This window comes from Amia ocellicauda, chromosome 14 (assembly GCF_036373705.1).
Source record: "Amia ocellicauda isolate fAmiCal2 chromosome 14, fAmiCal2.hap1, whole genome shotgun sequence".
In the NCBI taxonomy this organism is placed as follows: domain Eukaryota; kingdom Metazoa; phylum Chordata; class Actinopteri; order Amiiformes; family Amiidae; genus Amia; species Amia ocellicauda.
Window position 1 is genome coordinate 32,175,228 of NC_089863.1, and position 18,367 is coordinate 32,193,594.

Sequence of the window (18,367 nt, forward strand, 5' to 3'; positions counted from 1 at the left end):
AGTTAAAATTAAAAAAACACCACTTATTTGTTCAAATAGACATAAAATAGTTAAAATTAAAAAAACACCACTTATTTGTTCAATACATGGTTGTATTGATGAAAAAATGCTTTACCAAGAAAGGAAAAAAATGGTGTGCTAAAACATAACTTAAAACAAAAAAATGAATTGTTCATGGTATTTATTGTTTATGTTGATTGTTCCGTTAATAAATGAGTGTATAAAAAAATATTAACTTTTCAGAAACAACATGATTTGGTAATCTAATACTAACATGAGAACAAAATTTACAAATGAGAGGAGGCCATTTGACCTATTGTGCTCATTTGGTGTCCATTAATAACTATGAGATCCAAGGATCCTATCCAGTCTATTTTTAAATGGTCCCAAATGTTCAGCTTCAACCACATGGCTGGGGAGTTTGTTCCAGATTGTGACAACTCTCTGTGTGAAGAAGTGTCTCCTGTTTTCCATCTAGAATGCCTTGAAGCCCAAATTCCATTTGAGTCCCCGGGTCCGTGTGTTCCTGCTGATCTGGAAAAACCCCTCTGGTGTGATGTGGTCGATGCCTTTCATGATTTTGAAGTATTGAATCAAGTCCCCACATAGTCTCCTCTGTTCAAGAGTGAAAAGGTTCAGTTCCCTCAGTCTCTCCAAGTAGGACATCCCTTCAGACCTGGACTAAGTCTGGTTGCTCTACTCTGAACTGCCTCTAAAGCAGCAATATCTTTCTTGAAGTGTGGAGCCCAGAAGTGCACACAGTATTCCAGATGAGGTCTAAATAGTGCATTGTACAGTCTGAACATTACTTCCCTTATTCTAAATTCTACACTTTTGACAATATGCCCTAACATTCGGTTTGCTTTTTATAATTGCTTCCCCACATTGTTTGGATAGAGAAAGTGAGGAGTCCACATAGACTCCTAGGTCTTTCTCATGCATTACTTCATCTAGTTCTATTCCTCCCATAGTGCAATTATAGTGGACATTTCTGTTACCTGGATGTATTACCTTGCACTTGTCTACATTGAATTTCATCTGCCAGGTGTCAGCCCACAACTGAATATTATCTAAGTCCCTTTGAATAGCCTGTGCTGCCGAGATTGTATCTACTGAGCCACCAATTTTGGTATCATCTGCAAATTTGACAAGTTTGCCAACTATCCCAGAGTCCAGATTATTAATATAGATTAGAAAAAGCAAAGGCCCTAGTACTGATCCCTGTGGAACTCCTCTAACAACCTCACTACAGTTAGAAGCAGTTCCTTCTGACACCCTCTGTTTCCTATACATCAACCAGTTCATAGTCCATCTACTTACATTAACCTGAATGTCTACAGCTTCCAATTTGAGGATCAGTCTTTGGTGTGGAACCTTATCAAAAGCTTTTTGAAAATCTAAGTATATCATATCATATGCTTTCACATGATCTACAGCTGCAGTTGCATCTTCAAAAAATTCTAACAAATTAGTAAAACACAATCTGCCTCATGTAAACCCATGTTGACTATCTCCAAGAAAATGGTTTTCATTAAGATGCTCCTCTGTTTTTTGTATAATCATTTCTTTCACCTGCATTACTTGTAAAATGTTGGGACTGATTGGTCTGTAATTTCCAGGCTCAGATTTGACCCCTTTCTTGTGGATTGGTATGACATTTGCCGTCTTCCAGTCTTTTGGCACATCCCCTCTTCTATGTGTCACTTGGAATATTTTAGTTAGTGGCCTATAAATGATTTCCCTATTTTTTTGAAGTACTGTTAGAAATATACCATCTGGCCCATGTGATTTGTTTGTTTTGAATTCTGCTAGTCCCTGTAGTACCTCCTCCTCATTTATCCTGATCTCTCTTAGGGTTTGACTGGACTGGTTGTTAACCTGTGGCATGGTATCCGTAATTCTGATTGAACACCAACATTCTTGTACCAACGGAGCTCTCAATTACTTAATTGAACTATTTTTCCTAAATCAGAGCCTTTAAATTATTTTTAAGAGTAGGGGTTTTAGATTAAGTATAACATTGTATAAGGAAGTTATCTTATTAAGGAACCAACTTTTTATCAGTTACACAATTTAAAGATTAAAATGTAATAAAGTTACCTACATTAAGGGTTTCAATGCATCTAATGCCAATGCCAATAACCAATAAATACCTTTGGCAACTGCTCATTTAAAATGCTGTGACATTGTACAGATGTCTGATAGTGTGTACTTATTTAATACAAATAATTTGGAAATATATTGAATGCTTACATCATATCCCAGTTTTCTACTACTTTGGTAAATATATGAATTGATAGGTGCTGAAACATTCTTTCACTGAACTTTCTAATCATATAAATTATCATTATAGATTAAAATTATATTATGTATGCGACTCCACACAACATGAATATTACAAATAAATGTTCTTATTAAATAACTTAATAGCTACTTAACTGCCTACCTAGTAGCTATATTACATTTATATACACCTGCCACTGCCATATTTCTGCTGCCATGGTATCTTCTTCTAGTTGGGCTTCACCGCTGGCACTTCAGTTTTCTGCTTGCTACTCGCCATGGAGACGGCCAATCAAACACTTTCCTAGAGCTCTCTGAAGAACTCCCCATCAGTCTCCCCAAGCTTTTGGTACAGCATGAGGAATTTCAGCTACACCCACCCTCTCTCATTCTTAGAGGACCTCCACAATATAGCACCCTGCTGTCCCTCTCTTCTTGTTGCCTGTGGCAAATCAATACATTTTTTCTATGGGTAGCAGTGTGAATTGTATCCCACTTTTTTCACACCAATGTAGTATTATAGGCTTTATGCTACTGGAATTCACCACAAAACTAATAATAGGAGGGAGTCAAAGGTAAATACAACAGATTTATTAACAGAGCAGAACAGCTTTCCCACAAGCAAAACTATTCCTACATCTCTCTCTACTTCTGAACTACTTCTGCACAGCGGGAACAAGGGCACTTCTATACAAGTATTGCGCCCCCCATATCATGCGCCCCTCCTATTCCTGAATGGGGTTAACCCATGACCACAGAAACGCACAATTTTTCACCAACTAACAATAACATCCAACATGAACTACAACTTCAGTCTAACCCGCTATTTATTTTTATCTTAAAAAGCAACAAGTTAACAAGACTTTTGAAGGCTTATGACTAATACAGATAGATACTAAGAAACACAGATTGAGACAGAGACACATAGATGGACAATAAGGATCATGTTACTAAGACTTTCTTAAAAAGCCAAATAAAATAAAAACGAAAACCTGCCAACAGAACAAAATAATACCAATAATGACATATTTGACTTGTAACCTACAAAGTACTAATTTCTGATGACCCTATTTGGCTCTCCGTCCCTCCCCCACTGATGATGATTCCTATTGGGACCACTCTGGTGACTTTTTTCTATCACTACACAACTGCTTATATGCATAACCTTCATGTGAAAATTAGGGCAGGTACATTTTTGGGATGGGAAGTACAATTTCAAGGCACCTGCCCTGCTGGGCAACCAGAATAATTTTCTTTGTATTTGTGCTTCTCAGAAGTGGCCCATGGGATTGGGTTAAATCACTAAATGGCATGTTGCATTCATACAGATTCAAGTGCACCTGCACATCTGTTTTGTCATTCGCAGTTTCATGTCGAGTTGGCAGCAGCTGACCGGCTCCATGCAGAGGGATGCTGTAGTGAGAGACGCTGTACAGTGATATATACACTGGGATGAGAAAGGTGCTGCTACTGGTTGACAGCAAACACAGCCACGGAACTCACACAGGGACCAGGGTTCAGCAGTGAGTGCGCTGGTGTAAATTAAGGGTTCCTTTCTGTCTGAAACTCTTCCCACACTCAATGCAGTAGTAAGGTCTCTCTCCCGTGTGAATGCCCTGGTGACTACAAAGGTTTGATACCCTGGTGAAACTCTTTCCACACTGTGTGCAGCTGTAAGGTCTCTCTCCTGTGTGAGTGCGCTGGTGCATATAAAGGTTTGATACCCTAGTGAAACTCTTCCCACACTGGGTGCAGCAGTATGGTCTCTCTCCTGTGTGAGTGAGCTGGTGACTATAAAGGTTTGATACCCTAGTGAAACTCTTCCCACACTCAATGCAGCAGTACGGTTTCTCTCCTGTGTGAATACGCTGGTGGACTTTAAGATTTCCTGATTGACTGAAACTCTTCCCACACTGGGCACAGCTGTAGCGTTTCTCTCTTGAGTGAACATGCTGATGTCTTGCAAGATCTTTTGAGTTACTGAAACTCTTCCCACACTGGGTGCAGCAGTATGGTCTCTCTTCTGTGCAAGAGTGCGTATGTCTACTTAAGACGCCACTGTGAGAGTAGCTCCTCCCACCATGGAGCTGGCGATGCAGTTTTCCACTCAGTGGGAGAGGTAAGGGGGAGCTGGAGGAGCTCTGTGGTCTAGGTGGTGTGTGACGTAGCCGTCTGCGCTGTGATGGACTCTCCTCTCTCACTGCATTGTCACTCCCCACACTGAGCCCCATCCTCAAGTCAGCAGACTCTGGGTCACACTGTCCAGCTACAGGGAGCTCAGGCCCCAGATCACACTGTCCAGCTACAGGGGGCTCAGGCCACAGATCACAGGCACTGCTTGTAATCTCTGTTTTGAGATGACTGAGTGCATCTCTGAAGGGAGTCTGTGTTATCAGCTCCACTGTGTAAACAGACTCCAGTGTGTCATCCTCTGTTTTGATGTGATCAGACAGCAGACTGGGTCCACACTGTGTTCTGGTAGAGCCCGGCTCAGTACCAGCTGCACTGGGTCCATACTCAGATCCCAGAGACTGGATCCTGCAGAGATCCATGGTTTTGGTGCAGTCCAGTTCAGGGTCACTCTTTATGATCTTTGGCATGACCTTTGACCCTGTGGTGTCAGATCCCAGTCCCTGTGTCAACCCCTCAGTGTGTGGCTCTGCCATGTGGTCAGACTCCTGTCCCCTGAACTCCTCCTCACTCTGTCTGCTGCTGGGCTGCTCACTCAGACCCTGGTTGCCTTCAGTAGCTGTGGGCTCTGTGACCTGCCTCAGACTGGAACCCCACTCCTGCTCCCAGTGCTGCTGCTCAATGGGAGCCCTTTCCCCAGAGTCAGGGAGAGCGCTGGCCTCTACAGCTCCTGGGGGAGAGACAACACAGGAGAGCAGCACTGAGAACAGCAGCACTGAAAACTCACACAATTAATGTGATTCCTACACAAGTTATTATATCAGAACATCATTCGAAAGTGCTAATGAAGTGTCCAGTCAGCAATAAACTGGGAGCATGTATGAAGTCAGATAGTAAGAGCACAGACTGGGAAGTCAAAGGGATTTCAAAATATCTTTAAATATTTCATCTCTAAATACTGTTCACATCTGCAATTTAAACCAAGACAGTTGTTCAAATCATTTAATTAGAATGCACATCAAATACACATATTATTCAAATTCACATATTTCTTGAAAACATAAAATCAGCTGTAATTTAGCATTTTAAGTGCTGAATGCCACTTTGTAATTTGTAATACATTTAAAACCGGCTCAGTGAATTAAAGTGTTTTATTCTAGTAGTTGTGTCAGTTGTAGGGTGATTATTTTACATTTTGAGGCAGTGTAACTCAACACAGTTCAGGCGCGCTCTCCCGATTAGTTACAAGTGAACTATTTACCAGCCTACCAGGACCTCTGCGCCAGCAGTCAGGGCCACACTTATAAAGGGCAGGGACTCTAGCTGTGGGACTCCAGCGAGGAGATGCCGCACATCAACACTTAGGCAGCTATGACAATCACTCCAATTCCTATTTTCTAGGTCTAACACCTTGTTCCTTATACTCCTCCTGGCATTGAGTTACAAACATTTCAGGACTGTCCTAGAAGCAGTTTCCCTTAGTTTTCTTTCCTTAGTGGAACATCTCCCATTGTCAGAGCTTCAGTAGTTTCACAACACCGATATGCTTGGGGGCGGGCGAATGCGATTTTATTTGATTTGGCTTATTCTCCTGGCTACGGGAATCAACCCCAAATTTTACAGGGACTGAGCCAAGGAACCCAGTCCCTAGTTTAACAGATACTCAATTACCCTGCACACACGCTCTCCCAATTCATTAGCCCGCCTTCTGTTTAGATGTAGACTTTGATCTGCTATTAGTAGGAGGACTCTTCTGTTTTACTGTTCAATCAAATAGTAGAACTAGTTACTACACTCACAACTACAAAATAAAGGTAATTATTTATAAATACATAAGACGAAAATAATAAATATTTAAAAGAATGATGTGCAAATGACATTGCAAAATTATTATTTGTTATAAAGTTTCCGAGTTAAAATCCCGCCTCTGACACGGGTGGTTTCTTAAATTCTTAACATGGATCTAGTACCACTATTACTAGTCACTTTACTACTCAGTACATGTAGTTTAGTAGTTGAAAATTACACATGTAAACGGCATTAATCGCATATATCCTTAAATGCCCACATTATAGAAGTGCAAGATTTCGAGGTAAAGTAAGTTGGATGTTTCATCAACCTTGTATTTTATGCTAACAATAATGCACAAAGCTTTATCTCTATCTTGTGGGTCTGTTGTGCACTGTTAGGTACTTTACATCGTGTTGTAATCCTACCTTTAAAACACTTATATTCACGGCTTGCTGGCTTCATCAGTGACATGAAAAACCAGTCGGGTAAGATCATTAAAAGAAGTGACCTCCAGTAGTGTACGTAGTGGTAGAATAAAAAGGAGCGGGTACTGCACGCACAGTTTATATGTGAATTGTTACGTTAATAAACGGCCTTTATTACTTATTCTCAACATGTTATTTCAGACCGATAACGTTATTTCAAATACATCGAGCAAGGAAATATTTTTAATACATTAATAGTTTTAAATATTTATACTTGAGAAACCTTGGATTAAGAGTGCCGGCGCTCCGCCCGGCTCCACTACACCCCTGTCAGAGGCGGTTCCGTAACAGATAAAGTGCCGGTCGTAGCGGCACAGTGGTCTGGTGCGCTCCGACAGCATTACAGACCTGGTCACCTCTGTAACGATCACAACATCCATTCTCTCTCTAAAATAACATCTGGACCATACTGAACGAATGAGCAGACTGGATTCATGCATGTGCGTGTTGCAATCGGTACATATTTACAAATACAGAAATCAAGCTTCTTTCAGCCTGATATGCTCTTACAGTAAACGTAATGGCAATCTCTGTCATAGGTGAAGGCCTTAAATGTGTATTTCCAAAAAACATTACAATTCAGTCAAACTCTTGAAACCAAGTCAGTTTTGACCTGAAACAACTGCAACTATTGTGAACTTGTGTTTGTAGGCATGTGTAAAGCAGTTTTTAAGCCCTTTAAATTTAAGATATTGCATAACTATACAAATCAAGCTTCTTTCAGCCTGATATGCTCTTACAGCATACTTAATGGCAATGTCTATAATAGATCATGGCCTAACATGTGTATTTCCAAATAACATTACAATTCAGTCAAACTCTTGAAACCAAGAATAAAAAAAGTGCATCATACAATGAATACATAATTTAAATGTTGCAGTATTGATACAGTGCAGTAAAATGCATGAATCACATTCAATCACGCATTAAGTTTCAGGATTATAATGCTAAAGTACATTTAAAAACCCAATTAAAATCACAATCTATCCCCAAAACAAACTCCCACAGATTCTCCAACAGCCCTGCAGTTACGTACAAGAAGTAGAAGTTTGTTCAGTTGGCTGCATTAGTATCCCTTCCATATTGTTTTGTTTGCACTTGCACTCAATCATTACCAATGCCTTTTTTACAACGTATATTTACTTAATATCGCCTGTTTTTACATTTTGTAAAATAACTAAAACTGATAGATGAATATACATTGTGTGGCACTTATGTTTTTAGAAAAAAATAATGCACTATCAATCTAGCGTGAGTACGAGTGTGCACAAATGACATTTATTTGAGAATGTACAGCTTTCTTTTGCCAACTTTATGAAGTTTTTAAACTGTTGGAGTGTTAGTTTAGACAACTGATGGATGGGCTTGCAAAAACAAAACGCAGATAGTCGCTCACTTGCCTTGCCAACCCATATGTGTGCCACAGGTTCGCCATACCTGCTCTAATGTATAGAACATGAACATTTTTATATTTGAGTGAAATTGCTCATATACCTTGGTTTTTGTTATAATGTATAGAACATGCATACTTTAATTTTTCCTTTATTCTCCCTTGTTCTATTTTTTTAAATATACAATGTTTGATTTGTGGTTGTTATTTATGATGAAAATCAATGTAATCAAATCCTGAATTCAGTGCATATTTTTCTATTTTTCTGACAGGCAGAGATTTGAGGGATCCATGCTACAAAATGTCTGTTTTGGATACTAACAAAAAGGTAAATATCGGCAGATATATCGTCAATTGGGAAATTTATCTTCCCAATTATCTTTATCTGTCGGGCTTTATAAACAATTATTGCTTACAGTTAATATCCGAGTGTGTTGAAAACTTGCCGACCACGTAGTTAACAGGACCCCGGTGCAGTGCCGTGACATATTATAAAACATAAAATAAAATAATGGAGGACAATAATCGGAGCAGTAACAGACGATTTTATTAATTAATTATTTTTTATCAACAACAGGATGGTGTTTCAAGGTTGTGAACGGTGTGCAGGTCTATTGTACAACAGTTCCGCAGTGACCATGAAGGCAAACAACATTTAGTTAACGTGTGCCCATTTACTAGTTAAATGAATGAATACATAAATACAGCAGATCTGCGTTTCCCACTAAAACATTAAGGACTGCTTTCATAAATGCGTCCATAAATCCATAAACGTCATGACTGAAACGTGCACATTTAAAATTATAACCTGCTATATTGTATATGCTGTTACTGTATGATTAATCCTGCAACGTGTGCATTTTGTTTCAACTGCAGCAGACGCTCGTAACAGGGCAAGTAAGTAAATTAATAATATGGCAATAATGTTGTTTGCAGTTACCAATCTGTAGTAAGAGTAATAAGTTAATGCAGTCAAGTTGTGCCATTTAAAAGACTTATCTAGCACATATCTTGATGATTACAATAATACTAAATAGCAAATATTTATTTTTATTGTTGTATATGGAAAGGTTATCTTACGGTACGATAATGCTTCTCTGAATAAAATGTCAATATTGGTTAGCTACATTGATTAGTTCTTACCAGTATTTCTGTATAAACATGTATTTATTACACCAATCATGTAAAGCAGAAATAATAAGACGTCCACAAAAGTCCTTTAAGGTTAACATGTTTCATGAAAGTAAAATACATACTTTTTTTTTTTCGTTTGTAAAACAAAAAAACACATGATTCCTGTTCGAGATTTTAAACTACAAGGGGGAGTTTATTTCGTTAAATGGATAACCTGTAATAAATAAATACAGGATTGTCTTTTAAATCTATACACTAGTGGCCAGTGTGACGTTCAGGTTTGAACCTTCAAAGGTTCGGAACACTTTACCGAACGAAGGTAAAAATGTACCCTTCGGGGATATGACCTAAAAATAATATCTCGATATTTTTAGAAGTTTGGGCGATACACCATATATATCTTGATATTTCTTGTTTTTCTCCAAACAAGCTACAAAATAAGACCAAAGACATTCAAACAACAAGTTTTACATTCTTGGAGATAGTCAACATGGGTTTAGACGAGGCAGATCATGTCTTACTAATTTATTCTAATTTTTCAAACACGCAACTGGAGCTGTAAATCAGGTGAAAGCATATAATGATATGATACACTTAGATTTTCAAAAAGCTTTTGATAAGGTTCCATACCAAAGACTGATCATCAAATTGGAAGCTGTAGGCATTCAGGGTAATGTAAGTAGCAGGATTATGAACTGGTTGATGTATAGGAAACAGAGGGTGTCGATTAGAGGAGTCACTTCTAACTGGAGTGAGGTTGTTAGTGGTTTCTAATCTATTTTAATGAACTGGACTCTGGGATAGTTAGCAAACTTGTCAAATTTGCAGATGATACTAAAATAGGTGGCTCAGCAGATACAATCTCGGCAGCAGAGGCTATTCAAAGGGACTTAGATAACATTCAGTTGTGGACCGACACCTGGCAGATGAAATTCAATGTGGACATGTGCAAGGTAATACATGCAGGTAACAGAAATGTCCACTATAATTACACTATGGGAGGAATAGAACTAGATGACGTATTGCATGAGAAAGACCTAGGAGTCTACACTCAAAAAAGTGAACTTTGTGAGTTGTTGAAATTAATCAATGCACCTATACCCAATTTAATTAATATATATGTGTTAGCTTTTTAATCCTAATCCACTTGAGTAGGTTGAACTTAAAATGAAGACTTATTAATGCCACAAAAGCCACTTGATTTGATACAACGTAACAGTGCTGAGTGAAACGCACAATCAAAACGGAAGGTCCTAGATGAGTTACCGTAGGACAGACGTTGCGCATGCTCAGAAGTTGTGAGTGAGAGTGGCGGGAATCAAAGTGGTGCTTGAGCATTATTGGCGCAAGGACGTCTGTAGTGGAATCAATAATTGAGCGACATCCGAATAATTATCTTTGTAAGTATGTTTTTTCTAATCAGTCTGTGAAGTTGTCATATCAGCATGTGGTTAGAAAGTGATATTGACGGTGTTGATGTACATTATTCACAGAAATATATGGGCAAGATCTGCATGGTAATGTTATCTAGCTAGCAGGCTAGGCAATTAACATAGCACTAATGCTAGATCGCTAGAACTGTTGAACTAGAGTTTAGCGAGCTCCCCTGAAAGCAGCATTATTTGACTGAAGTGAATCACCACGCAGTTCCGAGTTGTGTGGCTTTTTTTTTGTGTTGTAAGTCCATCTGAAATGACAATTACCCCTGGGGATGATGGGAAATATAGTGGCGCGCTGTTAAGGAGGAAGCTAGTCGGTAATGTATCGGGTGTGATTGACTGTCAGCGGCCGGCGCCAGAGCTGTCTGTGGTGGGGTAAGACGGCCTTAACAAACTTGTGTTGGTAACTGTATCTTGCAAGTTAAAGGCAGGACGTTTTGATAGCAGTTATGTTGAAGAACAGTCTTGACAATTTGAGGCACTGTTTTAGCTGCAGTGTGAAGGCTAAAAGCTAAAAATAAACCGGCGGAGTGAGTGGGCGAGCGAGCGAGCGAGCGTGAGGGAGCGGCGGCGTGGCTGCTATTGGGTAGACAGAGGTGCTGATCGGCGCAGAGCTGAGTGAGCAGTATAAACTGTGAATGTACATGTATATTATAAGACACCTTTTGTGATAAAATACATTATGTAGTCTTTCCAGCAAATCAGAGTTCCTGAGTTTTATAGATATTGCCAGAGACGGTATAAGGCCACAGATGGCGCTTGTATGAAGCTTATCCCGATCCTCCCCCCAAAAAGCCAATCGTATGCTTTATTATAGCCAAACCGGGAAACATATCAAGAAAATCGTGTTGTTGCACTGACGCAAGCGCATGCATTCAGTATAACCTGTGGAGAATACAGTTTTTTCTTTGTCATGTTTTAATGTAATGAGAACTGTAAACCTAAACGTGTGCTTCTTGTGTAGCCTATATTTTCTAGTTCTAACTATTTTCTAACTAGAATTCTGGTAAATGTGTTATTACAGGACGTCTTGTCTGGAAGAACAGCTTGAAGGCTGGACGGTCTGCATTTATTTGTGGCTCTTTAGTAGTGGTAAGTACAATGGCCATCTTACTATTTAATGACTGATTTAATTTTTTAACATTATAATGAAAAGTCAAAGTTGATCCTACATATTAACACTAATGTGTGGTACATTAAAGTAGCAACTTATATATACAACTAATATATGAGATAATTAAACAAAACAAAACAAAAAATGACAATCAGTTACATGAATTTGGAAGTGTAAAGACTGCTGTAGAAGTAACTACAAGATATCAGTTATTGAAGCATTACAGGTTAAAAAATTTCAATTTTGGCCGCAGACACCCTTATCCATGCACATATTCTAATTGCCCATGCACATTTAAAACTTGGAATGCACTTAGAAGTCACCTATCTAGATCACATTTTGATCACACATCTCAAAGATCAGTAGATTGCACAACATTTAGCTGCCATCATTGTTCATGTAGTGACATTGCCTCATTGAGGGAATTTTTTACTCATATTAACAGCCATCTAAAAAGACATGAAACCATCTGTTGTATGTTTGATAATTGTTCCTTTCAAACAAATATTTATGGAACATATCAAACTCACAAAAACAGAAAGCACAAGACTTATACACTGAATGAATTCAAAGCTGGAATTGTGAGAAATGACACAGCAGATTCACTAAATTGTACTTTGGGAGATACATGTTTGACAGAGAGTGATGAGTTACTTGATGATGCTGAACTTGAAGATGGTGCACTGGTCCCAAAACCAGAGGACTTGCTAAAAGTTATAGAACAGAAATTGGCATTTGTTTTATTAAAACTGGAAAACTGTTTCCATGTGCCAAGTTCTGCTATTGATGAGCTGCTAAACGAGTTGCAGTATTTGATTAGTTCTGCCCTGGTGCCTGTATCTAACAACATTCTTGCTGATTTTTTCCAATAACCATAACCTGCAAGTTGGCCAATTGCTTATCAAAGAGTTAGGCTTTGCACTTTGTTCATCTAACCCTCTGTCAAAAGCTTTGGGAAAGGATGGACCATTAGCCACTGCTTTTACAAAGATCATGTCAATATTGTTGATCCAGTTCAGTATATACTTGATGCAAAGGCTAAAAGAAGTTTTCAGTATGTTCCTTTGCCAAAGATTTTACATCAGCTACTTAATCAAAAGGATGTGCTCAGCAAGGTTGTTGAAAAGAGAAGCAAGCAACAGATAGTGAGTGACCACCTACATTATAGATTGTTTGAAGATGGCCAATACTTCAAGAATAATGATTTTCTGTCAGGGGAGGAGTTCTGTCTGTCTATACGTAGATGACTTTGAAGTTTGCAACCCTCTTGGTACTTCGCGTAAAACACAAACTCTGTGCTGCCTATTGGATTTTGGGAAATTTGCCTCCTGGCAGCCATTCATCTTTGTCCTCAATATACCTGGCTGTTTTATGTAAAAGTGATGACGTGAAGACCTATGGCTATGGCAAAATATTTGAGCCACTACTCCAAGACCTTGTGACCCTGGAGCAGCAGGGTGTTTTTGTCACACAGCTTGGTACATTTGTGAAGGGGACACTTCAGTGTGTGGTTTCAGACAACCTCACGGCACATGGATTAGCCGGCTTTGTGGAAAGTTTCTCTGGCCAATATTTTTGTAGGTTTTGCACAGCTCAGCGGGCAGAAACTCAAGTGAATGAGGTAAAATCAGGTGCATTTACCCCTAGAAACAAAGAGCTTCATCAAGTCCATGTTAATACTGCGCAGGCAAAAGGATGTAATCTTTTTGGTGTGAAAAAAGCATGTATTTTCACAGAGAAACTTGCCCACTTCAGTGTCACATCAGGGTATCCCCCGGATGTTGTCCATGATCTTTTTGAGGGCATAGTCCCAGTTGAGCTTGCACAGTGCTTAGGTTTGCTAATTTCTAAGAAGTTGTTTACGCTTGACGACCTCAATAAGCTCATTAAAAACTTTAAATACAAGTGGGGTGACAAAAAAAAAAAAAAAAAAAATCGCCCTCATTTGGTGCCACATAATTTTGTATCTCGAAAAAGAATTGGTGGCAACGCGCATGAAAATTGGTGTTTGTTAAGGTTATTACCATTTATGATTGGGCAGTTGATCCCTGAAGATGAGCCAGCTTGGAAAGTGATTCTAGACTTGAAAGATATTGTAGAGCTGGTTGTTGCACCTATGCACTGTGTAAAATTTCAGAGCACAGACAGAGATACAAAGAAGTGTTTCCAGATCAGGGACTCCTGCCAAAACATCACTTTCTGGAGCATTATCCAGAAATGATAAAGCTGTTCGGCCCCATTGTGATGTTTTGGACCATGCGTTTTGAGGCCAAGCACAGTTTTTGCAAACAAGTTGTCAGACACACAAAGTGTTTCAAGAACATTACACTGTCCTTGGCGAATAAGCACCAGCTGATGATTGGCTATCACATGCACACAAGGAGTTATGAGAGATCAGCCTTTGATCCGACGCATGTCTCAACAATTCCAGTAGATGTTATGAAAGAGGACATAACACTTCACCTAAGTCAGAAATACCCTGATCTCACAACAGTTACACTAGCACAGAGTGTCTCTAGCAATGGCATAGAATATAAAAATTGAATGATTATTGTGCATGGATCAGTAGGTGGACTGCCTGAATTTGCAGAGGTACTTCAAATGTGTATATTAGAAAACACTTTGATCTTCATATGCATAAAATTGTCTTCATGGTACAGGGAGCACTACAGAGCATTTGAACTCCAGTCATCTTCAGCAAGAGAGATTGTGTTGGCCGAGTTAAGTGAACTGATTGACTACTATCCCCTGGTTGACTACAAGTGTGGAACCCTCCGAATGGTCACCCTTAAAAGATACATACACGTGTGGTAATTATTAATTATTTTACTTTGACTGAATGTCTTTATGGGAATGAGGGTAAAAATAACAATAACTATTAACTGATTTTACACACCAAAGTGAGTACAACTTCATATGTGACAAAAGTAGTATAAAGTATTTTGTGGCTCTTGGGGTAAGTGATGATGTCACTGATGTCACTTATGTCACTTGAGCCAGCGTCTGTTGGGACTGAAGACTACATGTTTGAAAATTAAATAAATCTGGGGGTGTGGAGTTCACACTAAACAGTGTTTTTAAGGCATATGATACTCGTACTGATGATGACTGGATACTGTCCACTCCAGTAGAAATGTATTACCTATTTCTGGTCTTTAATCATTTTCTTCTGCTTTTCTCCAGAATAACCTGTTGACCAATATGGCTACTTCAGCAGTGCTTCACATCATTCTAGGAGAAAATGACTCTTCAAAAGTAACCCTGCCTTTAGGAATACCAGACTCTGTTGAGGAACTTCAAAGTGAGATCAAGAGACAATGTGAGGTGTCAGGAGACTTTAGACTACAATACAAGGACATTAATTTTGATGAGTTTATAAACCTGACATCCACCTCAGACATTCAAAACAAGGCTACAATCAAAGTGATTTACCTCCCAAGTGTCTTATCTACAAATACCTCTTGCCTCTCTCCACGGGCATCCAGCCTTGACAATTCCATGTCATCTGTGGACACTGACATTCTCTCATCTTCCGAGTCATCGTCTTCGTCATCCCTCAGATGTGAGCCATGGCCAGACGTCTTTCCTGTGCCTGACTTTGTCTATGATGTAGAGATCCAACTCCAGCGTGCAAATAGTGACTTTCAAATTAATGGTACCCTCTTCAGTCCTAGTCCAAAAATGAAGTCTGACATTCAAGTGATACTGCATTGGTTTATAGTTCCGAATGACCCACACTACCTGCTTATGTACCACTCTTAACAAACTAGGAAGTAAGTAAAAAATACCATTTAATTGGTTGTATAATTCCATTCCAACAAAATATTCAAGACAATGATCTGGTCGATGGAGGACGTTTTTATTCAGACAGCTGTTTACACAGCTTCTTAAAAATACTTGATTACTTTAATTGGTGCACCTTAGGACACAATGACTACATGTCTTGTACATTTATTCTTGGTACTAAGTGCATTTCTACATGAAGTAGAGAACAATTATTTTATTTCCCACTATGAAAACAAATTTGAAATATGTAGCCTATACTGTATACCCTTTCTGCGGTATGGAATTTTAGACAAACTGTTTTGGCAATGCAAATTGACCTCATGTTACATCCTGATCAGTTTGTCTGTGAGTGAATGTTAAGATGATTGAGTCATCTTGATGACAGTTTGCTAATTTTGATGGGCACCCAATTAACACTCTAACATCACTAGCTAATCCTAGGATACAGCACTCCCCCCCAAAAATGTTTCAATTGGTAACTTTTTGAAACGGCTGGTTGGCTTTTTTTGGATTGCAGTCATTGTTACTTATTGCGCTGCATATGGATGTAATGAAAACATGCATATACTGTAAATATATTGCTAAGATTATCATTATCCTAGGTTTCCTTGAACACTGGTTAATATACTGTATCTTGCATTATAATATATTCCTACTAACAAATTACCACTAATTATAAAATGCTTACATTACGGGTGTTTCTTGTGGTATTAGAATATGTACCCCAAATTAATGCGCATTCCACCATGCCAAGATAAAATGTACCCAAACATTGCCTGTAAACTTAAAAAATGGCATAAGGAAGCAAGCATGGAGTTGCATGCTAAAAATTAGGAGCTTGAACAGTTTGCTTGTGCAGTGATGCATCTAGTGTTAATTACTGCACAATACAATAATATTATAACCCCTCTTACACATTTCCCTTGTTCTTTCCTGCAGAATGACACCATTGAAATAAGGAGAGCCTGCATACTGAAAGCACTAATTGTTTACCTCAACGAAGACCCTGAAAACCTCATAAGGGAGTACCTTGTAAGTGTTTTGGCTTCTGCTTTTCACAGAATTACTCTCCGGAGACTGAAAATGTGATCGCTGTTTGTACTTTTTGGAGCTGTTTCTAAACAAACTAACATGACAGAATGTTTCGCAATGAAGGAACATGTGACCCAGTGCAGCAGTGTGACTCATTGGCTTGTTCTTAATAGTTTTGGGACAACAACTGACTACAGCACAGAAGAATAAGATATATCAGGCTTTGGATACACACAAAATCCTTAGTAGTATTGTGTGTAGTAGATCAGTTCATTGATGGTTAGGATCCAACATGAGATTTGTTGACAATAAGAAAAATATAGATAATTGCCAGACATATCCTTTAACACAGCCATGCTTCCCTCAGCTCACACAGAAAGATAACAGCCATGCTTGCATAGTAAAAATCCTCTCACTAACATCAACAGCAGTTTGTGCACTGTTGTTTGAAGGTTGAATTTATGGATAGTGCGGTTTAGTTTCTCAAATGTAACTTTTTGTACAGCCTTTTTCATGTCCATGGTTGACAACAGATACCAAGATACTAACAGCAGATAATGTCAAAACTAGAAAAGATACACCAAATGTATTCTGGAGGGATGGTAATCTGGTGCTTAGATAGATGTCATTTAGAAAAGAGAAAATTGTAGAGTGTGTATGTTGTGGCTGAAATTTATTCTGTTTTTAAGGATGTTGAGGACAATCAGGAGACTATGGAGCAGACGATCCTGGGAATCTTCGCCATAAAGAAGGAAGGTGCAGAACCCACAGATGACCTGGAAGATGTTGGAATAATCATCGAAGGTGTGGAAGTGCTTCACAAACTTGGTAACATTGCAAATGCACTCGCCATTTTATTTGGCCTCGTGTACTCATTGGACTTGAGCTACCCAAAAAACCTCAAGTACACATTTGAAGTTCTACAAAAACTTGTGATGGAACTGGATGGCAACCACCTCTCAGCAAAGGCTCAAGTGCTAAAAAACAAACTGTTTGAAGGAACAATCTAGACAAGACTTTGCAAGAATTTATTTTATTCTTGATTTCATTTTGAAGTATTTCCTACATGGCATGACATAACATTGGTTCTCACTTTATATGTAGAATTTAAGAAATTCTAATAGAATTTTTTTGCAATGAAGATAACTTCAAATTAGGGTAAGCAGAAGAACAAGACTATTAGTTATTAAATCTGTCATTTTACAGTTTTCTTGTAATAGAAAATTTATTCAGATTTTAATATTGATTTCAATCATTTTCATTCTGCCCACTATTTGAAAGCTTCTCAATGTTGGGTTTGTGCAAGGTCCTGTAAGTTTCCATTAGATTTTTTGGTTAATTGGGCTTTTTTTTTATATATCCAGTGTTGGACTCTCAGATCAGTTCTAGGAGTTAATTGAAACTGTTAATCATATGTGTACCATTTAGAGTCAAACAAGTTCAAGGCTTAAGGTTTTAAACATTTGTGACAGCCCAGCTGATGGTTGAGTGAGGTAAGAGTGAATTAGGCCACATTTTCTGTTTATTTACTCTTTTATGAACACTGTAATACATTGTGAAGAAGAACGTTGATTGATAAGGTGATTATTTAAATTTTACATTATTTTAAACTCAGGCAGCTGACCAAGTGCTATACTGTGTTTCATTGGTAATAAAGTAACTTTTTCACAGAACCAAAGTATGATTTGAATTTACTTATACATAGTGTGCAAATTGTTGACTTAATCGGGTTTAGTAAGTCAGCTTAAAATGACTACTATTATAACAATGAAAACCAGTTAAG

At 38.5% G+C, this 18,367-nt stretch overlaps 1 protein-coding gene across 1 annotated transcript in view; it reads right to left on the reverse strand.

Annotated features, from left to right (window-relative positions):
• Positions 1 to 2,859: 2,859 nt before the first annotated feature.
• Positions 2,860 to 18,367, reverse strand: part of LOC136767688 (uncharacterized) — a 53,293-nt gene continuing 37,785 nt past the window's right edge. The window contains exon 3 of the mRNA XM_066721633.1: positions 2,860 to 5,143. Coding sequence (XP_066577730.1) covers positions 3,801 to 5,143 — 1,343 coding nt within the window. The 3' untranslated portion in view covers positions 2,860 to 3,800. The remainder of the gene's footprint in view (positions 5,144 to 18,367) is intronic.